An 18,394-nucleotide genomic window follows, 5' to 3' on the forward strand; every position below is an offset into this window, starting at 1 on the left:
CGTCAAAAAAAAAATTGTCAAACCCCAGCCCTAGTAGCACGGTCGCATTTTTATCATTTATCACCATGCCTGTCACGTTCTAACAAGTATGTAAGTGCGAAAGTGACGGGCTTAGTGATAGTGGATAAAAAATGGAACCGTGCTGAGCCCGCAGGAATATTTAAGCTACATTAAAAAACGCCGGTGTATTGTGACAGTCTTAAGCCCCCCATTCACACTCCTAATTTTAGTCCGGCTCGCAGACTGCGAAGTCTTTTAGGATATATTTTCTTGTTATTGGATAAAAATAAAAAAGAGTGTGGGAGAAGAAACTGCTAAAAATTCGCCAAAGAGCGTCATATTTCTTAAGTATTAGTAATAATTGTTGCAATGCCTATTATTCCTCCGTTGTTTGTTGGAGTGATTGCGTGATTTTTAGTCCCACAAACAGCGATTTTATTTATAAATTTCGAAAAAATTGCGCGCAGTTGTCTTACGTCAAACACGGCAGTCCGCAACGTAGGACGTCAACCCACAATCAAGCGCGGCGGACTGCAGCGGTGGGCGGGACTTGCAGGACCCAAGAGGCATCCTTCTTGGGTGTTGTAGGACGGCACGCAGTCCGCGACCCCCATACACAATCCTACATTATGAGGCGGACTACAGTGTAGGAGTGTGAATGGGGGGCCTTTACCGGACAGTTATAGCCATTAAAACGTAGTGATTATATTCTCTTTGATAGCCGTAACACACTTGACACTACCGCACGGTTTTTATACTTAGTCGTAACACACTACTGCACTGCGGTAGTCTGTTACGACTTTTAGGTTAGTGACACACTTCCCTTTTCAATTCATATTTTATTGTATTCTGTGGTGAAATTGACATGACATGATAAATAATGACGTGATTCGAGTTCGAGTGAGATTCACTAGCTCTCACGTCTCACATTTTACCTGTTCTAAATTTTTACCGTAATTACTTGGCTTTATTGCGACCGTATATTAATTATTAAAGTAACACTATAATAAGTTACAAGTCAGTGCCCAAAAATACTACGATAAAAGGATCAGCTGACGAACATAAACAAAGGGCATGATAATATTCTGTGAAGTGGTGAAATATTTACAAAATACATTGTGATCCGTACTGTAACTATGGATATTGATGGTTCATCTATGCCAAATCCCCAAAATATTGGGGAAATAGATCAAAATTTACTTTTACAGTTTAGCTGTATGAATACTACAGACAGGGAAGAACTAATAGGTCAAATGCAGAGACTATTAGGTCCTAGTTTGACCCATAACACAGCTAGTTTCTTTCTTGATATGAGTAATTGGTAATTGTTTTACTATATTGTTATTTAAAAATTATGTGGTGTTTATATTCATGTACACATTATGGCAGCAGCTTATTGCAATGTCCGTTTCTGATTGCTAGTAAACATGTTTTTACTTTATGTTTAAGTTTCTCTTTTAATGTTTTAGGAACTTGCAGACTGCAATATGTTGTTATTTAGACTATACCTTACCACAAAAACTTCCATCAATGTCATTGAAGGCAGCTCAAAACCAGGAAACAGCTGTCGGTCCTGGGGTCTGGTAAATACATTTTTTTAAAGGTTTTTTCGTTTTTAGGGTTCCGTAGCCAAATGACAAAAAACGGAACCCTTATGGATTCGTCATGTCTGTCTGTCTGTCCATCCGTATGTCACAGCCACTTTTTTTCAGAAATTATAAAAATTATACTGTTGAAACTTGGTAAGTAGACCTTGGTAAACCGCATTAAGATTTTCACACAAAAATAGAAAAACAAACAATAGATATTGGGGGTACTTAGAACTGAAACTCAAAAAAATTTTTTTCATCAAATCCATATGTGTGGGTTCAAAAATGATATTGAGGTTTCTAATATCATTTTTTTCTAAACTGAATAGTTTGCGCGAGAGACACTTCCAAAGTGGTAAAATGTGTGCCCCCCCCCCCCCTGTAACTTCTAAAATAAGAGAATGATAAAACTAAAAAAATATATGATGTACATTACCATGCAAACTTCCACCGAAAATTGGTTTGAACGAGATCTAGTAAGTAGTTTTTTTTAATACGTCATAAATGCCCTAAATACGGAACCCTTCATGGGCGACTCCGACTCGCACTTGGCCGCTTTTTTGATATTTGTTAACACACTGCAGTGTGCGGTCCATTCCACTTCATATTCCATTTGCTTATAAAATAAGACAGTTTGAGAAGAAGTTCTACTATCTCTGACAAATTTATATTGGCAATTAACCTTTAAAGAAAAAAAAAACTGTCTTCACAAAACGGTATGACATCATTTTATGGTCTTTCGGTCTTAAATCTTGAAGAAAAAAAAACAATCTTACAATAATTAAATGTTGAATACAACTTTCCACTTAGCTGCCAAATATTTTATGATAATGAAAAAAGCAATTAAGTATTTTGGATGTCACCATTATTCATCTGAAGAGAGCCTAAAATTTTTATTTTTGGAAATTTTTTTTTTGGAATTAGTAACAATGATACAATACAAAATTTACCCCCAACATGAGTCACATTACAACAAAGTCATTGTTAAGCTGAATGCATGAGTCATAATAATACCTCAAGTGACAGTATTATTGCCTCTTTTATTTCAGTTTTGAACAAAACTGGACCATTGCCAATACAGGGGCGGAGAGTTGGCCTGGTAGCTGTAGATTGCTACAAGCCGGAGGAGAGCCACTAGGTGCTACACCTGTCTATGTGCCTCCTTTACCTCCGGGACACTCCACCACTGTTATGTTAAAATTAGTAGCACCTAGCAGGCCTGGTACACATAGGGGCTATTTCCACTTAGTGACTGAAAAAGGAGACCAAATAGGAGGTGAGTTGTGATTGGTTGTGATATAAGCAAACCAAGTTTATTCAGGGATCTTTTGTTTCTTTTTAGTGTTCCATACCTCAAAAGGCAAAATGGAACCCTTGTAGGATCACTTGGCTTCAAAACAACTGAAACAAGTTAAAATTTGCTAGACAATGTAAATTGGTGACCTTTGACAGACAAAAGTCACGTAAAAACTTAAAAAAAAGGCGAAATTTGACCATTCCTCCCATATCTCTGAAACTACTGGGCAAGAATAAAAAAAAATACCAAGAATTGTTCACTATCTATAGATTACAGAAAAACCTAGAACAACAACAAGTGTAAGTAGATTTTAAGAAAAAAAAAATCAAAATAAACAATATTTTATAAGGAAAAACAGCAATAATATTTCCTCTATACAGCTACTGTTATTTAGGTTTCCTTCAATGAATGAGGTAAAACCAGATCATAGTAATATAATGCACATGTAGGGAATTCCACTAATACTTTTCAAATTAAATATATAATTATGTAGGTATTATATTACACAAAATATCTTTATACTTCACAGACACATTGTGGGTGGAAGTTACGGTGGAGTCCGAGATGACCATGGCTCTCGTGGAGCAACTGGCTGCACTACCCGTCCCAAGTAGTAGAACAGATGACACCGCCACATCTAACGTTACTCAGGTCAGCATTTATAAATATGAGACATTCCTACAAAATAACCAGTAAACCTTTGAATGCAGTCGTATTTTGACCGCCATACTGCATTTGTCATATCCAAATATGGAATGAAAATGAAACACCAAGACCATTGGTACAACTTGTACCGTACTGTACAAGCTACGTAGCAAAACATAAACTACTTAAAATATGAAGGTCACACCATAATAATCATAGGTATTATATAAGTCAATGTATTTCTTATTTTCTGTCACTGCCTCCTTTGAATTGCTTAACCTGAGTAGATGCACTCTGATGATGATAGGTAGGTTCTTTTCACATAGTACATACTTATAGATAAAAACTGGAAGCGTTGTTAGCCTGGCGGTAAGGGCTTGCGGATTTCAATTCGGAGGTCGCGGATTCAAATTCCGGTTCGTAGCAGTAAGTTTTTCGGAACTTATGTAAGAAATATCATTTGATATTTACCAGCCGATTTTGGTGAAGGAAAACATCGCGAGGAAACCGAAAAAGTAAGGTTGGAAGGTCAGATAGCAGTAGCTTTCGTAAGAACTAGTAACGCCAACTTGTGGGATTTAGTTGCCATGCGAACCCCAGGCTCCCATGAGCCGGGGTAAAAAGGTGGGTCAACTAGAAAGAAGGTTTAGGTACTTTTAAAGAATATCAACCATTATTATTCACCCAGTACTATTCTCAAGGACGTTAGACAATGAATAAGAAAGCTATAAGGGGTCTTAAGCCCCGTCTCCATATCGCGCGGGAAGCTATCAACAATGTTCGATAGTTTGCCGCGCGATATGGAGACGGGGCTTTACAATAATGTTACTAATTATTATTTACTTGGATTTAATTTGTCTTTTCTTTTTATTTACAGATGCCACAAGATGACCAGATGTGTTGATAAAAATTGATGCAGTGACACAAAGTTTTTAATTTAATTTTACTTATACATCACAAAACCATTGGTTTTCATTTTTATCATTATATTATAATATTACTATTTGATTTATTTAAATAAAGTTTTTTTGTCGATTATAAAAAGGTTGCATTTTGTAGTAAAAATTAAGTTATTTGTATTCTTTCATGTTCCATTAATTTCTTAATTAATTGAACCACAAATGTACAAATTAAATTGGTTGCTTAGTGATTGATAAGAATGATAAGTAAGTAATAATACAATTTGTAAGAAGCCTCCCAAACATTTCACGTCCCTTTTGCAAAATGTCCAGTCAACACAATGCCTCTATTTCAATTAACAATTAGAATACTCACGCTTGTCTCTTTACTTTTACTTAATCACCTTTTATTTAGGCGCTCATGCACGTTTAACTACCTTAAATGGACCTGCTTCAATTAGGATTTTGTTACTTAATTTATTGAAATGTTTGAGCTAGCTTTTCTTATAAATTAGTAAGTAGGTATGTAAATATTTTTTCACCTTCTTGTTTAACAATATCTTGTGAAGAAGGGACATTCTGAAAAAGGGATTTTGAACAAGACTTACGAACTGAATTCAGTGCTGAAAAAAAGAAAACCTACACAATCTGGATGTAAGTAGATAATTTTACGAAGGTATGTTTCGCTAGTGGGATCTCAAGCACCCGAACTAAGTAATATACATTGTATATACACCTCCAATTAGCTTCATGCATGAATTTTTGGCTAGATGTCAGTTCTACTTTTCTTGAGATTCTAATGTTTCTAATACACCTGCTATTTTATTGTACGCCAGAAACTTCCAAATTGAGAAAATAAATATGGCGCGTGCACCGCGAGTAAAATTGCCCCATACAAAAAGCGCGCGCCCTGTGACGTCACAATACACGGCTGCGACGAAATGTATGCAAAAGAATCATGAAAAATAAGTTTTAATATTTACGCCATAAAAATGCGTTTATGTATATTGTTGCCGTATTTCTCTTTCTCAATATAACATTAAGAATCTGTCAAGTGTTTAATATACATAAACGATAAAAATTATGTTGAAATACTTTACGATCATGTTACAAACACGATTAATTTTATGTTGTTCAACAACACAGTTCATTGAACAAACATTATAAAATATATGCATGTAGCCAATTGTTGAATAGCTGTAAGACAACAAAAATATGAATTTGTTAGATATTAATGAAAAATTTACAAGACATTGTAATGAAGTGTTTATTTTAGTAGCATCACTTATTTTTTTATTTATAAATTGCATTGCCATTTAGTAAAATAAAATTGGGGTTTTATTTGTAGTTGTAAAATATGTAAGTGAAGAGTACAATTTGAAAGCAATAAATGATTTTAGATTACTTTATTAATACTTACATTTTTAATAATACTTATGGTCATATCTAGTATTTTTAATATCATACCCAAAAATTACTGCTTAAACTGCCATCTGCATATCAATCTTCGGATGTGGACTGTAACCTTTAATGATGAAATCTTCATATTTAAAGTCATTGATGGAATCTACTTTGCGTGCAAACTCTAAAGTTGGGAATGGTTTGGGTTGCCTTTCCAGTTGTACTTTGAGAGGCTCAATGTGATTCAGGTAAACATGAGTGTCACCAGTTGTGTGCACAAATTCTCCAGCCTGCAAAACAAAATATTGAACTGTTTACTATGGCTAGCATGGGGGGCGGCTCAAGGTGGTGAAATGGAACCAGCTTGGAGGATTTGACTGCCCCTTGAGCAAAGTGATGACTATGAACAATGAACATCTCACACCAATCTCATATAACTATTGTCATATTCATAGTAAAATAATAAATCATTTACCAGAGATCATTTACTAAACAGAAGAACTATAAGAGGTTCACTTCACAACTATTAAATATTAAAAGTGTTCATAAAGTAGTTTTTGAAGAACCGAGATGACAGGAAAATCAATTCTTACCTCAAGACCTGTAATGTGAGCAATCATATGGGTCAAGAAGGCATAGCTGGCAATGTTGAAGGGCACTCCAAGGCCCATGTCGGCACTCCTTTGGTACAAGAGACAGGACAGCCTGCCACTGGCTACATGGAACTGGGCCAAGCAGTGGCACGGCGGGAGGGCCATTTTACCCAAATCTGAAGGATTCCAAGCACACATCAGCATCCTTCTGTCTGCAGGATTTTTCCTGAAAATTATTTAACACATGTTTTTGAATATATTAAAACTTATCTTTCTCTGGCTTTTCTATTTCTACAAGTCACATATTTTTATTTTTACTTCCAAATAAATGGTGACATCTATAAATGTCCATGATTTATGTGGTAAAAATTAACAACATACTTTATACTGTCAATAATGTTTTGGAGCTGGTCAATTCCTTGCCCACTGTAATCAGTTTTAGCATCAATATATTGAGCACCACTGTGTCTCCATTGAAATCCATACACTGGACCTAGGTCTCCTGCAGAAAAAAACAATGATTACTGACAGGGTAATCTAGGAACACAGCAAATATTATTGAATTACACATAGTTAATACCTTCTTCTCTATCTGTAAAGCCCAGATTATCTAGAAAAGCTCTTGAGCCATTAGCATCCCAAATATGGACACCTTTAGAGGCTAAGACCTTGGCATCAGTTGACCCAGAGATCATCCATAGCAGTTCTTCCAGAACTCCTCTAGTAAAAACTCGCTTCGTGGTCAAAAGGGGCAAAGTATTGTTTCTAAGTGAATATCTTTGCATTGCCCCAAAAATGGACAAAGTGCCGACGCCAGTTCTGTCGACTCTTTTGTCGCCTGTAATAAAACAGATGTATGTAGTGTAGCTGACATAGATCTTGGACAATTACGTTACATGTTAAGATGTAAAGATTCGTAATTCATACCTGTGTCTATAATTTGCTTAACGAGCTTAAGATACTGATACTCATCGTGGTGATCAGTGAAGCCGTTGGTCGCCATGACTTTCACTAGATGATCAGATATCTAAGTGATTTTGAAAGTAATAAATCTTGCAGAAACTAAAATAACTTAGTTTCAGTGAGAATTCAGTTCAACTATAGACTAAATATGTAATAATAAGAAATTAATGTAAAAACACTTGACAATACGTCGACAATTCGCGCCAAAAGTTCATGTGACACTTGTGACAGTACTGACAGTGACAGTTTTTTTTATTGAACACGCGTTTTGATATTGCATTGTAGCCAATTTCTTGCACATAGTGCACGCATCCAGCGCAAGTTAAGGTAATCGCGGGTATGTAATAGCCGTTTAGACTCTCGCGCGAGCCACTAGACGAGCCGCGAGCCGCGCCACGAGACGCGAGTGTGAGCGGTGGGCTCGCGGCTCGTCTCGTGGCTCGCAAGCTCATCGAGCTTATATAATTTAAACACTAACGGCACGGCATAAGGTTTATAACCGAATGATAAGCCGAACGCGAGTGTGTCGAGGCGAGCCACGAGACGCGCGGCGAGCCGAGCCGCGAGCCGCGAGTCTAAACTGACTATTAAATAGTTATACTTTTGAGCTTTACATATTTTATTAAGTATATGTATAGGTATTTAATACCTATCCTAGTGAGTATTGTATTCTTTGATACTACCATCTATGCTTTGATACCTATACATCGTCGGCCTAAGTCTCAAACCTCGTAACTCCATTTCAAGGAAATTAGTAATTGCTACCTTGGACAACAATACTTTAAACTTCTAGTCACAAACCTCGTAACTCCCTCGGAGGAGTTCCGAGGTTTGATGGAGGTTTGCGACTTAGGCCGACGACATTCCTGTTTTATGACCTTACTCGATTAGAGTATTTATCAAAGAGTAGTATTGGTTTGACAAACTATACCTATTTATGACCTTACTTGATTGGAGTATTATTCTCTGTTTGTCACTATGGCAACGGATTATTATTGGACATCATATTTGTAAATAAAATCAATTGAATAGAGAATAAATAATTTTCCTTGAATAATTTGCAGAACATAACGTTAAAAACACATTTATTATCAGGATATTCGACGGTAAGGATATTTATGGCATAGTCATAATTATTTCAGTCGCAATTTTATGACCTAGGTACTAATGAAGAATCCTTTGGTTTAGTCACTATCTAGTGTATGTAAGGTGCATAATGTAGTATCTGTGTATCTATTAGACAGACTGAGGTCATGCCCGGTGGAATAACGAAGCGTCCCAGTGGCTTCCAGCCACGCCTTCCCCAATAATATCATTATAGGGGGGCTACATGATCCCAAGGACACACAATCATGCACTCTAGCAACAAATATCTGCTCTATATAGGTATATAAACTTCAGTCGTAATGTGCGTGAGTGAGTGTACCTACCTCCGCCCTCCGCTCTCAAATTCTTATCTCCCCTTTGAATTCTTCTATACACAATGCAACTTTTTTATTGTATTGGTTAAACTTCCGTACCTGCAATAAGTAATAATTTAAGGAGTTATTTACATGTACGTATCCTTTCGCCGGACGCTTTCTGCTTGCTTTAATTCTTGCTATCACCTTTCTCTGTCCCGAAGAAAAGTGTCCCGAAAAAGGATAGTGAAACCTTAACTTTTTTTGGAAGTTTTATGGAGTAGTCATCAGTGATTCGGCCAGTCACGATGCCTGGCCAGGAAGCTCCGTGCGTGGAACTTGGCAGCGCTCCCCAGACGCCGAGTGTCGGGCCATCGCCGTCGCCTTCAGAAATATCAAGTACAAGTACTCCCGAGCCACATAATTTGCGACCGACACCTTTGTTTAGGTACCTATCTTATATTATACTATTACCTATCTGCCTGCGACTTCGCCGGCGTGGCGTCGTATAAGTTGTTTTTTAAACAGAATCCCAACCCACCCCTTTAGTAATATTCGTATGTACCTACTACACTGCTATCCCCAGGGCCGGATCTAGGGTAGAGCGAGTGGAGCGGCCGCTCTAGGCGCCGGATGGCAAGGGGGGCGCCAAAGTGGCAAATGAGAAAAAAAAAGTTTTAAAAGACGCGAGTGTGGCTCGGGCCGGCATCTGGCTATCCCCATTGCACCCTTAGAACAGGGGTCTCCAAACTTTTTGACCCGCCTCCACTTTGTTTTTGCACGCCGGATTTGTCTGCTTTCGCAATTTGAAATCAACTAAGATTTACACTCACAGTGAAACTATTACTCAGTGTTTATACACATCAGGGCGCTGGCTATGCCGCCTCCCGAGCCCGAGCAGCCACCGGGACAGGACGAGCTGGAGCGCCGTCTGCCCGGCTACCGGCGCATCGTGATACCGCGGGATCTCACGCTCATCGAGCTGTTGGTGAGTAGTGTCACTGTCGTCACAGAAAAATATATTATCTGCTGGTTCCATTTAACTCCAGCAGCTGCTTTGAGTGGAAGAGCTGGATCGCTGCGCGGGCTACAGGCGCATCGTGATACCGCGGGATCTCACGCTCATCGAGTTATTGGTGGGTGGTGTCTTTTTTTTCGACCCGACTATATAGTCGAAAGTATATCTCACATTATGCTTTCAACAATTGTGTTGTCTAAACTAACGTTATTATAGTTTCAAATGTCGCCTGTGAAGCAGAAGCGTAGTTTCAAACATACACTTTGGGCTACCTACCTAGGTATATATTTACTACTCTATTTTGAATTCCTAAGGGGTAAGATTTGCCAAGCTGATCACCTCGCCACAGCAGTTTCCCTTATTGCTTTAAAATATCTGTTCGACCAGAAACAATCGAGCGGCGCTCAGACCGACGAGGAAGTTCTCCGCATCCGCGAGGCGAAGCTGCGCGTGATCGCGGAGCAGGTCGGGCTGCGGCGGCTGCCCGTGCTGGCGCCGAGGCTGCGCGAGCTCACGCTTGACGGGAGCGCCGTCGCGACGTTGCGCGACCTTGGCATCGGACTTGCGCGTTTAAAGGTTCTGTGAAGCTGTCAGGTTAAAGGGGCCTACCGCGAACGCCGAAAATCGCAATTTCGTTATCTGATTATCACTAAAACAAGCAAGGGCGTTAGAAAGTCTCGCGGTAAGCCTAAAGTATATGTATATTCCCTGATGCATGGTGTAGATTTAATTATACGGCAAATGATGATGATGGAATTTCCTTTTGCAGAGTTGCTCCTTTTGACTCACATATTGATTTAGGAAGGGGAGCCAATAAGTCCCCCTGAAGTAAAATTTTGCATCATAAATTCGATTGGCTCCCCTTCCTAAATTAATCTGTGAGTCAAAAGGAGCAAGTCTGCAAAAGGAAATTCCATCATCATCATTTGCCGTATATCACCGACAGGCACCGACCCAGAGTACCTACCTATACCTACCCAGTAATAAGTATAGCTGGTCAAGCAAATCGTGTCAGTAAAAAAAGGCGCGGAATTCAAATTTTCTATGGGACGATATCCCTTCGCGCCTACATTTTTCAAATTTGCCGCCTTGTTCTACTGACAATATCTGTTATTTTTGTGATGTTTGCTTTAGATCTTGAGCATAAATCGCTGCGGTCTGACGAGCCTCGACGGGGTGTGGGGCCTGGGCGCCCTGCGGGAGCTCCACGCGGCCGGTAACCGGCTGCGCGACATACAACCCTTGGCCGGTCTTCAGAAATTGCATACGTTGAACTTAGCAAAGTCAGTACATAATGTAAAAAATATGGTTAAGTATATGTTATCAAAATTTTTCAATTTACTCAATTTTGTCATATCATCCTGGAGCAATAGCTAATATTATAGCAGTCCTACAAAATTTTGCTAACATATACTGCTATAAATCGAAAAGTTCAGAGAGTAGAGAGTACGGGATAGACTGGATGTCTTGGCCGAGACAAATACTTATTTGAAAAATGGTTTCCTCGGTTTTTTGCTTTCAGTTGTGAAGATTTTAGAAACCAAAGAAAGAAACTTTTGTACCTAATGCTTTTATCTAGATTACAGACCTTAAAATGCGTACCTACTTAAAATTTTTTTTTTATGTATATGCCAGCAGCCAGCAGTAGGGTTTGTAAATCAGCTCCAAATTGTATTGAAGATCTGTAGTATAGTAGGTAGTTATTAGTTAATAGTTGCAACCTTTGTGATTAACCCTACTATACCTACCAACAATCGACTTAAGTTTTTAGATGTAAGCGTAGACCTACCTACAAACTATCACGTATTTTTCTTAGCAACCCGATAGCAGAGTCAAGTCGGCTCTGGACGTTGGGTGTGTGTGATTCCTTGCGCAACTTGACGCTGCGAGGCACCCCGCTGGCGGACGCGGAGGACTACCGCGCGCGGGTCGAGACCGCTCTACCCAGACTGCAGTATCTAGACGACCGTCCGATGCACGCCGATGATGGTTAGTACTTAGCCAGAGTTTGTGTGATTCTGTGCCTCTTAATAGTTTGCGAGATACCCTTACTAACGGACGCTATCGCGCAAGGATCGAAGCAGAATTTCCCATGTTCCTCCATGATATAGATTATAGTCTATGTGACACATATGATACACAGTAAGGGTTACGTTGTAAGAGTTACCTAATAATCTGATGACAGAGATGTTGATGACTAAGTAAGTACTTGAGGAGTTGACTAGATCTGCCTCATAGTAGGTATTCTTCTGTATTATGAACAATTAGCTGCTGCCCAAGTAGAAGTCGCTAAAACGACTCTCCTAAGTATGTAAGTCTGTTTTATTTATATTTGGCAGAGGATGCTCACGCAGCAGAGTTGAACCCCACGTTGAGTTCGGACTCGGAGAGCGAATGCGAGGTGGACACCACGGCCGCCTCCATGACTCCTGACGTGTCTCTGGAACCGCAACCTGGACCGTCACATTCACAACTAGAGGTACACACTTCATTCAGTTATATGGATCGCTTCCTTTGTAAGTAATTAACAATTTAGACTTAAAAGTGTATCGCTTAATTTTACTATATATATTCTAGAAACGCTGTGTCTATCACTATCATTTCATAGAGTTTTATAGTTTTGTATTAGGCACCTAAGTATTATAAATTGGCTGCTAAGAACATGTTTTTTAAATAAGGTGGTGAAATAGTACCTACATAAGTACTATAAGTAGGTAATAACCCTTAATCTGGAGCCTTTGGCTTACCTGTCCGAAGAGCTTCGGACAAAAGCGAGAATTGTTGTCTTTATCTGTCACAGAGCCTAGAAGCTGATGTCGATGTTGTTAGCCCATTGCGTGTCTCCCGTCGAAGACCGGCCACGACCGAGTGTGTGGGAGCGAGGCCGCGCGTGCTACTCCCGCCGCGGCCCAGCACCGCGCACTCGACGCGTGAGCGAGCGCCGAGCAGGCTACATGCGCTGAACACGCTCATGGGTAAATAGGGTGAACTTATATAACCGGCGACGACCGAGTGTGTGGGAGCGAGGCCACGCGTGCATCTCCCGCCGTGGCCCAGCAATGCGTTCTCGATGCGGGAGAGCGAGCGCCGAGCAGGCTACATGTGCTGAACACGCTCATGGGTAAATAGGGTGACCTTATATGACCGGCGACGACCGAGTGTATGCGCGCGAGGCCGCGCGTGCAACTCCCGCCGAGGCCCAGCAACGCGCTCTCGCTGGCTAGCAGGCTACCCTCGCTGAATACGCTCATGGGTAACACGCTTCTACTGTATATGTATATGGTGCAGTTATATGACCGGCGACGACCGAGTGTGTCGGAGCGAGGCCGCGCGACGTGCAACTCCCGCCGCAGCCCAGTACCGCGCTCCCGATGCGGGAGAGCGAGCGCCGAGTAGGCTCAGTGAGCCTACCGCGAACCACGTTCGACGTGTTGCCTCCCTATCACACTTACGTATGAATTTACATGTGCGACAGAGAGGCAACACGTCGAACGTGGTTCGCGGTAGGCCCTCAGGGCCGGATCTAGGGTAGAGCGAGTGGAGCGGCCGCTCTAGGGGCCGGATGGCAAGGGGGGTGCCAAAATGGCAAATGAGAAAAAAAAGTAAGGACACGAGTGTGGCGACTCATGGGTAACACGCTCCTACTTGTATATGGCGCAGTTATATGACCGGTGACGACCGAGTGTGTTTAACATAACAAGTTTAGGAACTTTACATTTTTTTGTACGCTGAGCGGTTAGCCGGAAGAGGATAAATATTAAGTGAAATTACAAAAGTGCGTAATTTTCGCGTCAATAGTGTCGCAAGAGTTCATCTAGTTCAAGCTTTTGGGTCATATGATCATACGTTAAATTAAAATAACACGTCTCGTCTATTTTAACTGGGTGTTTTTTAAGGCTCTACGCAAAGGACTTTTTATTTGCCTTAAGGGGCCCCTTAATAACCGGTTATTAGATCTATCCTTTCGCCGGAATCTTTGTGATATTTTGCCGCTAAGGGAAATAACTTATACCTATTCCTCTCTGTTCCTCTTAGCAGAAAGTGTCCTGGGAAAGCATAGATCTACCTTTGAATTAACCCCTTAATGGAATAGGTTTTTGCTCGAACAGTGTTGTTTATCAAAAAGATAAATAAGTAAATGTTATTTTGTTGCCACAGATGAGGAGTGGCGCAACAGTGGTAGCAGATTGACTTCGCAGCACCCAGTGTGTGGGAACATAGCGAGGGCCCTGCGGCGCCCGCAGTCAGCTCAGCAGACGCGTTTGGGTAAATAAGCACTATATAAGCAACCCTTCCATGGGCCAGTGCCCATTTTATACCTATATACCTACTGCTAACATCTAAAAACCGGCCAAGTGCGAGTCGGACTCGCGCACGGAGGGTTCCGCACCATCAACAAAAAATAGAGCAAAACAAGCAAAAAAACGTTCACCCATCCAAGTTCTGACCCCGCCCGACGTTGCTTAACTTCGGTCAAAAATCACGTTTGTTGTATGGGAGCCCCATTTAAATCTTTATTTTATTCTGTTTTTAGTATTTGTTGTTATAGCGGCAACAGAAATACATCATCTGTGAAAATTTCAACTGTCATTTTCAATTCAGCTATCACGGTTCGTGAGATACAGCCTGGTGACAGACGGATGGACGGACGGACGGACAGACAGCGGAGTCTTAGTAATAGGGTCCCGTTTAGTAATAGGGTCCCGTTTTTACCCTTTGGGTACGGAACCCTAAAAATCAAAAATTTGCTATCGCTCTTGCATATTGAAGCGATAGAGAGGAAGATAATGTGTTTCCCTCAGGCAGGGGAGAACGTTAAGTACGTTCAACAATTACCTATAGCGCATATTCTCCTGTGTATTACCTACACGACTCCCTACAGGTTTACCTGACATAACGACCATACCTATTACCTATTGCCAAGGTAATGCAATGTAAATTTAGTTGATTAATAGCTCAGTTTCTCAGGTAGGGGAATTAGTAAAGTACAAATTTTAGTTGGTATAACAGGATGCGAACGCTACTTACCTTACCTATGTTACGCATGGCTAGATTCGGCCAAGTTCACTAGCTTGTAGACAATGATATCGATGTAGTGTAAAATCTACAGTGTAAACGAAATTGACACTTTAATTTTAACGTTGCAAACTGAGGGCCTAGCTACCGCAAAAGACGAAAATCGAAGTTTCCTTTTCTGTCTCTCTACCGCTCTCGCATATTGGAGGGATAGAGCTCGCATATATAGGACATTCTAGATTGACTGAAGTCCCACAGTACGCTCAAGAAGGCTCTTGTTGTGGGTAGGGTTGCCAACAATTTTTTGGTGGAATATAGTATTTTCCAGAATAAGGCATCAAAAATATAGTACATTTCAAAAAATACTTATACTACTTTTAGATAAAATACTAAACATAAGTGTAATAATTATACGTTTAATCGGAAATATAGTATTTTAGCGTACTATATATTTTTCCAAAAGTTATATACCTAGTACAGAGAGCCAAAATATAGTACAATACTATATAATACAGTACGGTTGGCAACTCTGGTTGTGGGTTCTCAGACAACGATATATAAAAAACAAATACATAGAAAACACCCAAGACTTAGGAACAAATATCTGAGCTCATCACACAAATAAATGCCCTGAACGGGATTCGAAGTTTCAAACCCAGGACCGCGGCTTCACAGGCAGCCAGAGTCACTACCCACTAGGCCAGACCAGTCATCATATATAATTTAGATTTTCGTTTTTCGCGGTAGGGCCTCTGCACTTTTACCTGTTTCTGTACACAAATGTGAAAGAATGAGTCGAACCAACTTGCGATGACAAAGTGAAGACAAAACATTTTTTCTTATGATAATATGACGTTAATTATGGCTTTCCACAATTTGCCGCGTCTGAGTCGGTGCAGACTTAGGGGCTGTCCATAAATTACGTCATCGATTAAAATTATCCAAAAAATCATGCTTCGAATGACCCCGTTTCCTCCTACGTCAGGCTACCATCATCCGATGATGTCCATTCACCCCCCCCCCCCCCAATTTGAAATGACGTAATTTATGAATAAACCCTTAGCATGTTCCTACTGTAATGTCTTTATACCTAATGATTGAAAATTTCAGAAGAAGAAGAGAAGCTGTTGGTGAGCGAGAGTGTCGAAAACGCGATGCGCGCTGTCGCGAAGGAGATACCCCGCGCACCGTGCGTGGAGGATTGGGCTCAGTTCCGGAACCTTACCGGGTTAGTTTTGAACGCCTGTTGGCCTTGTAATGGAAAAATCATCTGTGATCAATACTGGTCAACGTTTCCGACCTTTTATAATGACATAATGAGACATGAAAGCCCATCACGAAGGTCACCGATGGTAGGTAACTCGATTTCTCAACGTTACGTTACGTCACGATGTAGGTACTATTTACACGTGGACTGGTGGTATTTTCTTACTGTGTACTTAAACGGTTTCTCTCATCTCTTACTGCTTATTTAAGTAGGTACTTGACTTTCGGACTGAGTGAACAAAGATGAGTAAACATGGATGTGCGTGCGTGTGCGTATTTAAGTAGGTAACTTGTTTACATTAAAAACAATGAATTTATTCTGCAATAGGTATACCACAATACCATCATGAGGATGTTGGACTGAAAAACCTCTAACGGTGTGTGTAACCTTTTGGACGCCAATGACCGACACATCCGCACCGTAGGTTCAACGCCAAAGACCGATTAATCGATCACAGACCACAGAGCAACATAGACCTACGTGCATATGCATAAAGTACAATTTCAGTTTTGACACTTCGGTGACGTGGCGTCAGCGTGACAGCTTTTGTGTTTGACACGGCGTCGAAAAGGTTAGAACACTGAAACACAACACTGTTTACATTTGTAAGCAAAGACCGGATTCATCCTGAGGGTTGCGAAGTTGGAATCTCGACACAATGCGAATTTTAATTCGTTTGTGCTGAGCGCTCCGACTGAACATCTAGCGACGTTTTGGCCGAAGCGTGTCAAGTTTCGGCGGTTCCGCGGCCGGCTCCCTGACACTGCGGGTTGCGTATTGCATCGCAATCTTAAAGTGATTTTTAGTGTTTAGTTTATATTTTTATAATAAGTATGCTACTTTTAAGGTACTAGTTGCCTGAAATAAAGATTTCATTTAATTTACCTACACATTTTTGTTTTAGCATCGACATCGAGATCGACTTTAAAGCACGACCACAAGCGGATGCTAGCACCGCGATGGATCGCCTGGAACAAATAGAAAAGGAGACCTTGGAAAGGCTGCAAGAAGAGGCTTCGAAGGAGTTGTGTAGTACAAATATACCGTCCTCGTCAGCCGGGAGGTTCGACATGCGAGCCCCGAGCGAGTGTGACGCGTGGAGCGGCTCTGGAGACTCCAGCCGGGAGCCCCGCGGCCCCAGGCCAGACCCCAGGCTCGAAGTCGACGTGCTGTTTAAAAACATTATTGCTATGGGCATTCAATCGCAACCCTAATTTACAATAGAGGGATTTTAGAATTACAGTTTTCGTTATTGTCACGGCTTGAATAGCGAATCTAATGTGACATGTATGCAGCGCCGGCCCGAGTTCTCGATCAGGGTAGAGCGAGATTAAGTTTTGGCGCTCCATGCTCAGTATAAGGTTCTGTAGTTACCCGTCCGTTTTTTCAAGATGTTTTTTTTTCACAGTATTTGCCATTTTGGCGCCCCCCTACCATTTGGCGCCTAGAGCGGCCGCTCCACTCGCTCTACCCTAGATCTGGCCCTGCATGTATGATACCTAATTAAAGAATGCATGTAAAAACCTCAGACTTATCGATTTTGATTCTAAAACGTGCTTAATACCTACGTTATTTAAATAAACTGAATAGATTAGTGAATTGTAATAATTAATGGTATAAAGGTTTATCTTCCCGATGTTAACGTCCGTAACACTCTTGTCTCTTGAGTCTTGACTCAAGACTCTTGAGGCGGTAGGGTACTTAGGTATGTGACTTTCAAACCGGAAGTCGTGGTACCTATCGAGCCAGGCGAATGAAATAATTCTTGAGGAAAATGGTTTAATTCCGTCCATGTCTGAAAAGCAATCGGTAAGAAATGGTAATTTGTAGGGCTTTAAACACACGGTCTGTAACTTTAACTTGTAGGTTTTGGTCAGTCAGAGGCTGCCCTTGCAATAGTCTAATTTTCGTGTATGTTTTTTCATGGCATTTGATCTTGATTAACTCTTGTAAGAATTCAGTATGAAAACTACAGTTTTAGTAGGAGGTAGTTGTCAGATTGTAGGTACCTACATGAGAATATCAGCATTTAAAGTGTGCTCTATGAGATCCCTTCATAGTTCATTGATGTTGAATATTTGTTTTTGAAGACTTCTTTTTTGTCCATTGTTATTGTGAATGTTTGATTAAATATGATGGAGTTAACTAGTTTTTATCGAGTATAGATAGTGACCCCTATATAGGGTAAACTCTGACCCCAATTTAACACCTCCTTCGGTGTCGTCGTGTAGGTATTATCAGGGGTTTTACCGAGAATAAAGTGTACCATTGCACCCATACTGCCTGTAGTTCGAGACTGAAATGGG

General features: G+C 40.6%; 3 protein-coding genes across 3 annotated transcripts; 2 read left to right on the forward strand and 1 right to left on the reverse strand.

Annotated features, from left to right (window-relative positions):
* Positions 1–893: 893 nt before the first annotated feature.
* Positions 894–4,553, forward strand: LOC134662566 (protein ILRUN). The gene is made up of 5 exons (XM_063518835.1): positions 894–1,321; positions 1,470–1,583; positions 2,639–2,865; positions 3,416–3,537; positions 4,409–4,553. Exons 1-5 carry the CDS (start codon positions 1,137–1,139, stop codon positions 4,433–4,435), a joined length of 675 nt encoding a protein of 224 aa, XP_063374905.1. The 5' UTR covers positions 894–1,136; the 3' UTR covers positions 4,436–4,553.
* A 1,291-nt stretch (positions 4,554–5,844) lies between these two features.
* On the reverse strand, positions 5,845–7,541 carry LOC134662955 (thymidylate synthase). The gene is made up of 5 exons (XM_063519259.1): positions 7,352–7,541; positions 7,005–7,262; positions 6,806–6,926; positions 6,425–6,650; positions 5,845–6,121 (listed from the first exon to the last, which is right to left on the reverse strand). The coding sequence occupies exons 1-5, from the start codon at positions 7,425–7,427 to the stop codon at positions 5,912–5,914; spliced, it is 891 nt and encodes a 296-aa protein (XP_063375329.1). The 5' UTR covers positions 7,428–7,541; the 3' UTR covers positions 5,845–5,911.
* Positions 7,542–9,039: 1,498 nt separating this feature from the next.
* Positions 9,040–17,356, forward strand: LOC134662957 (uncharacterized). Its single transcript, XM_063519260.1, has 10 exons — positions 9,040–9,235; positions 9,655–9,775; positions 10,193–10,381; positions 10,940–11,088; positions 11,622–11,794; positions 12,145–12,284; positions 12,606–12,780; positions 13,964–14,071; positions 15,932–16,049; positions 16,993–17,356. Exons 1-10 carry the CDS (start codon positions 9,096–9,098, stop codon positions 17,300–17,302), a joined length of 1,623 nt encoding a protein of 540 aa, XP_063375330.1. The 5' UTR covers positions 9,040–9,095; the 3' UTR covers positions 17,303–17,356.
* The last annotated feature ends 1,038 nt before the right edge of the window (positions 17,357–18,394 follow it).

This window comes from Cydia amplana, chromosome 3, assembly GCF_948474715.1.
Source record: "Cydia amplana chromosome 3, ilCydAmpl1.1, whole genome shotgun sequence".
NCBI lineage: Eukaryota > Metazoa > Arthropoda > Insecta > Lepidoptera > Tortricidae > Cydia > Cydia amplana.

What these genes read in the sequence shown, in the direction of transcription:
- LOC134662955 (XM_063519259.1), bottom strand. Translation starts at nt 7,427, where the DNA reads ATGGCGACCAACGGCTTCACTGATCACCACGATGAGTATCAGTATCTT. An exon ending in AACATTATTGACAGTATAAA is followed by an intron (nt 6,651 to 6,805) that starts GTATGTTGTTAA and finishes AATAATTTTCAG; the next exon opens with GAAAAATCCTGCAGACAGAA. An exon ending in CTCACATTACAGGTCTTGAG is followed by an intron (nt 6,122 to 6,424) that starts GTAAGAATTGAT and finishes TTTGTTTTGCAG; the next exon opens with GCTGGAGAATTTGTGCACAC.
- LOC134662566 (XM_063518835.1), top strand. Translation starts at nt 1,137, where the DNA reads ATGGATATTGATGGTTCATCTATGCCAAATCCCCAAAATATTGGGGAA. An exon ending in TTTCTTGATATGAGTAATTG is followed by an intron (nt 1,322 to 1,469) that starts GTAATTGTTTTA and finishes TTAATGTTTTAG; the next exon opens with GAACTTGCAGACTGCAATAT. An exon ending in CCACATCTAACGTTACTCAG is followed by an intron (nt 3,538 to 4,408) that starts GTCAGCATTTAT and finishes TTTTATTTACAG; the next exon opens with ATGCCACAAGATGACCAGAT.
- LOC134662957 (XM_063519260.1), top strand. Translation starts at nt 9,096, where the DNA reads ATGCCTGGCCAGGAAGCTCCGTGCGTGGAACTTGGCAGCGCTCCCCAG. An exon ending in TCGGACTTGCGCGTTTAAAG is followed by an intron (nt 10,382 to 10,939) that starts GTTCTGTGAAGC and finishes TGTTTGCTTTAG; the next exon opens with ATCTTGAGCATAAATCGCTG. An exon ending in TCCGATGCACGCCGATGATG is followed by an intron (nt 11,795 to 12,144) that starts GTTAGTACTTAG and finishes TATATTTGGCAG; the next exon opens with AGGATGCTCACGCAGCAGAG.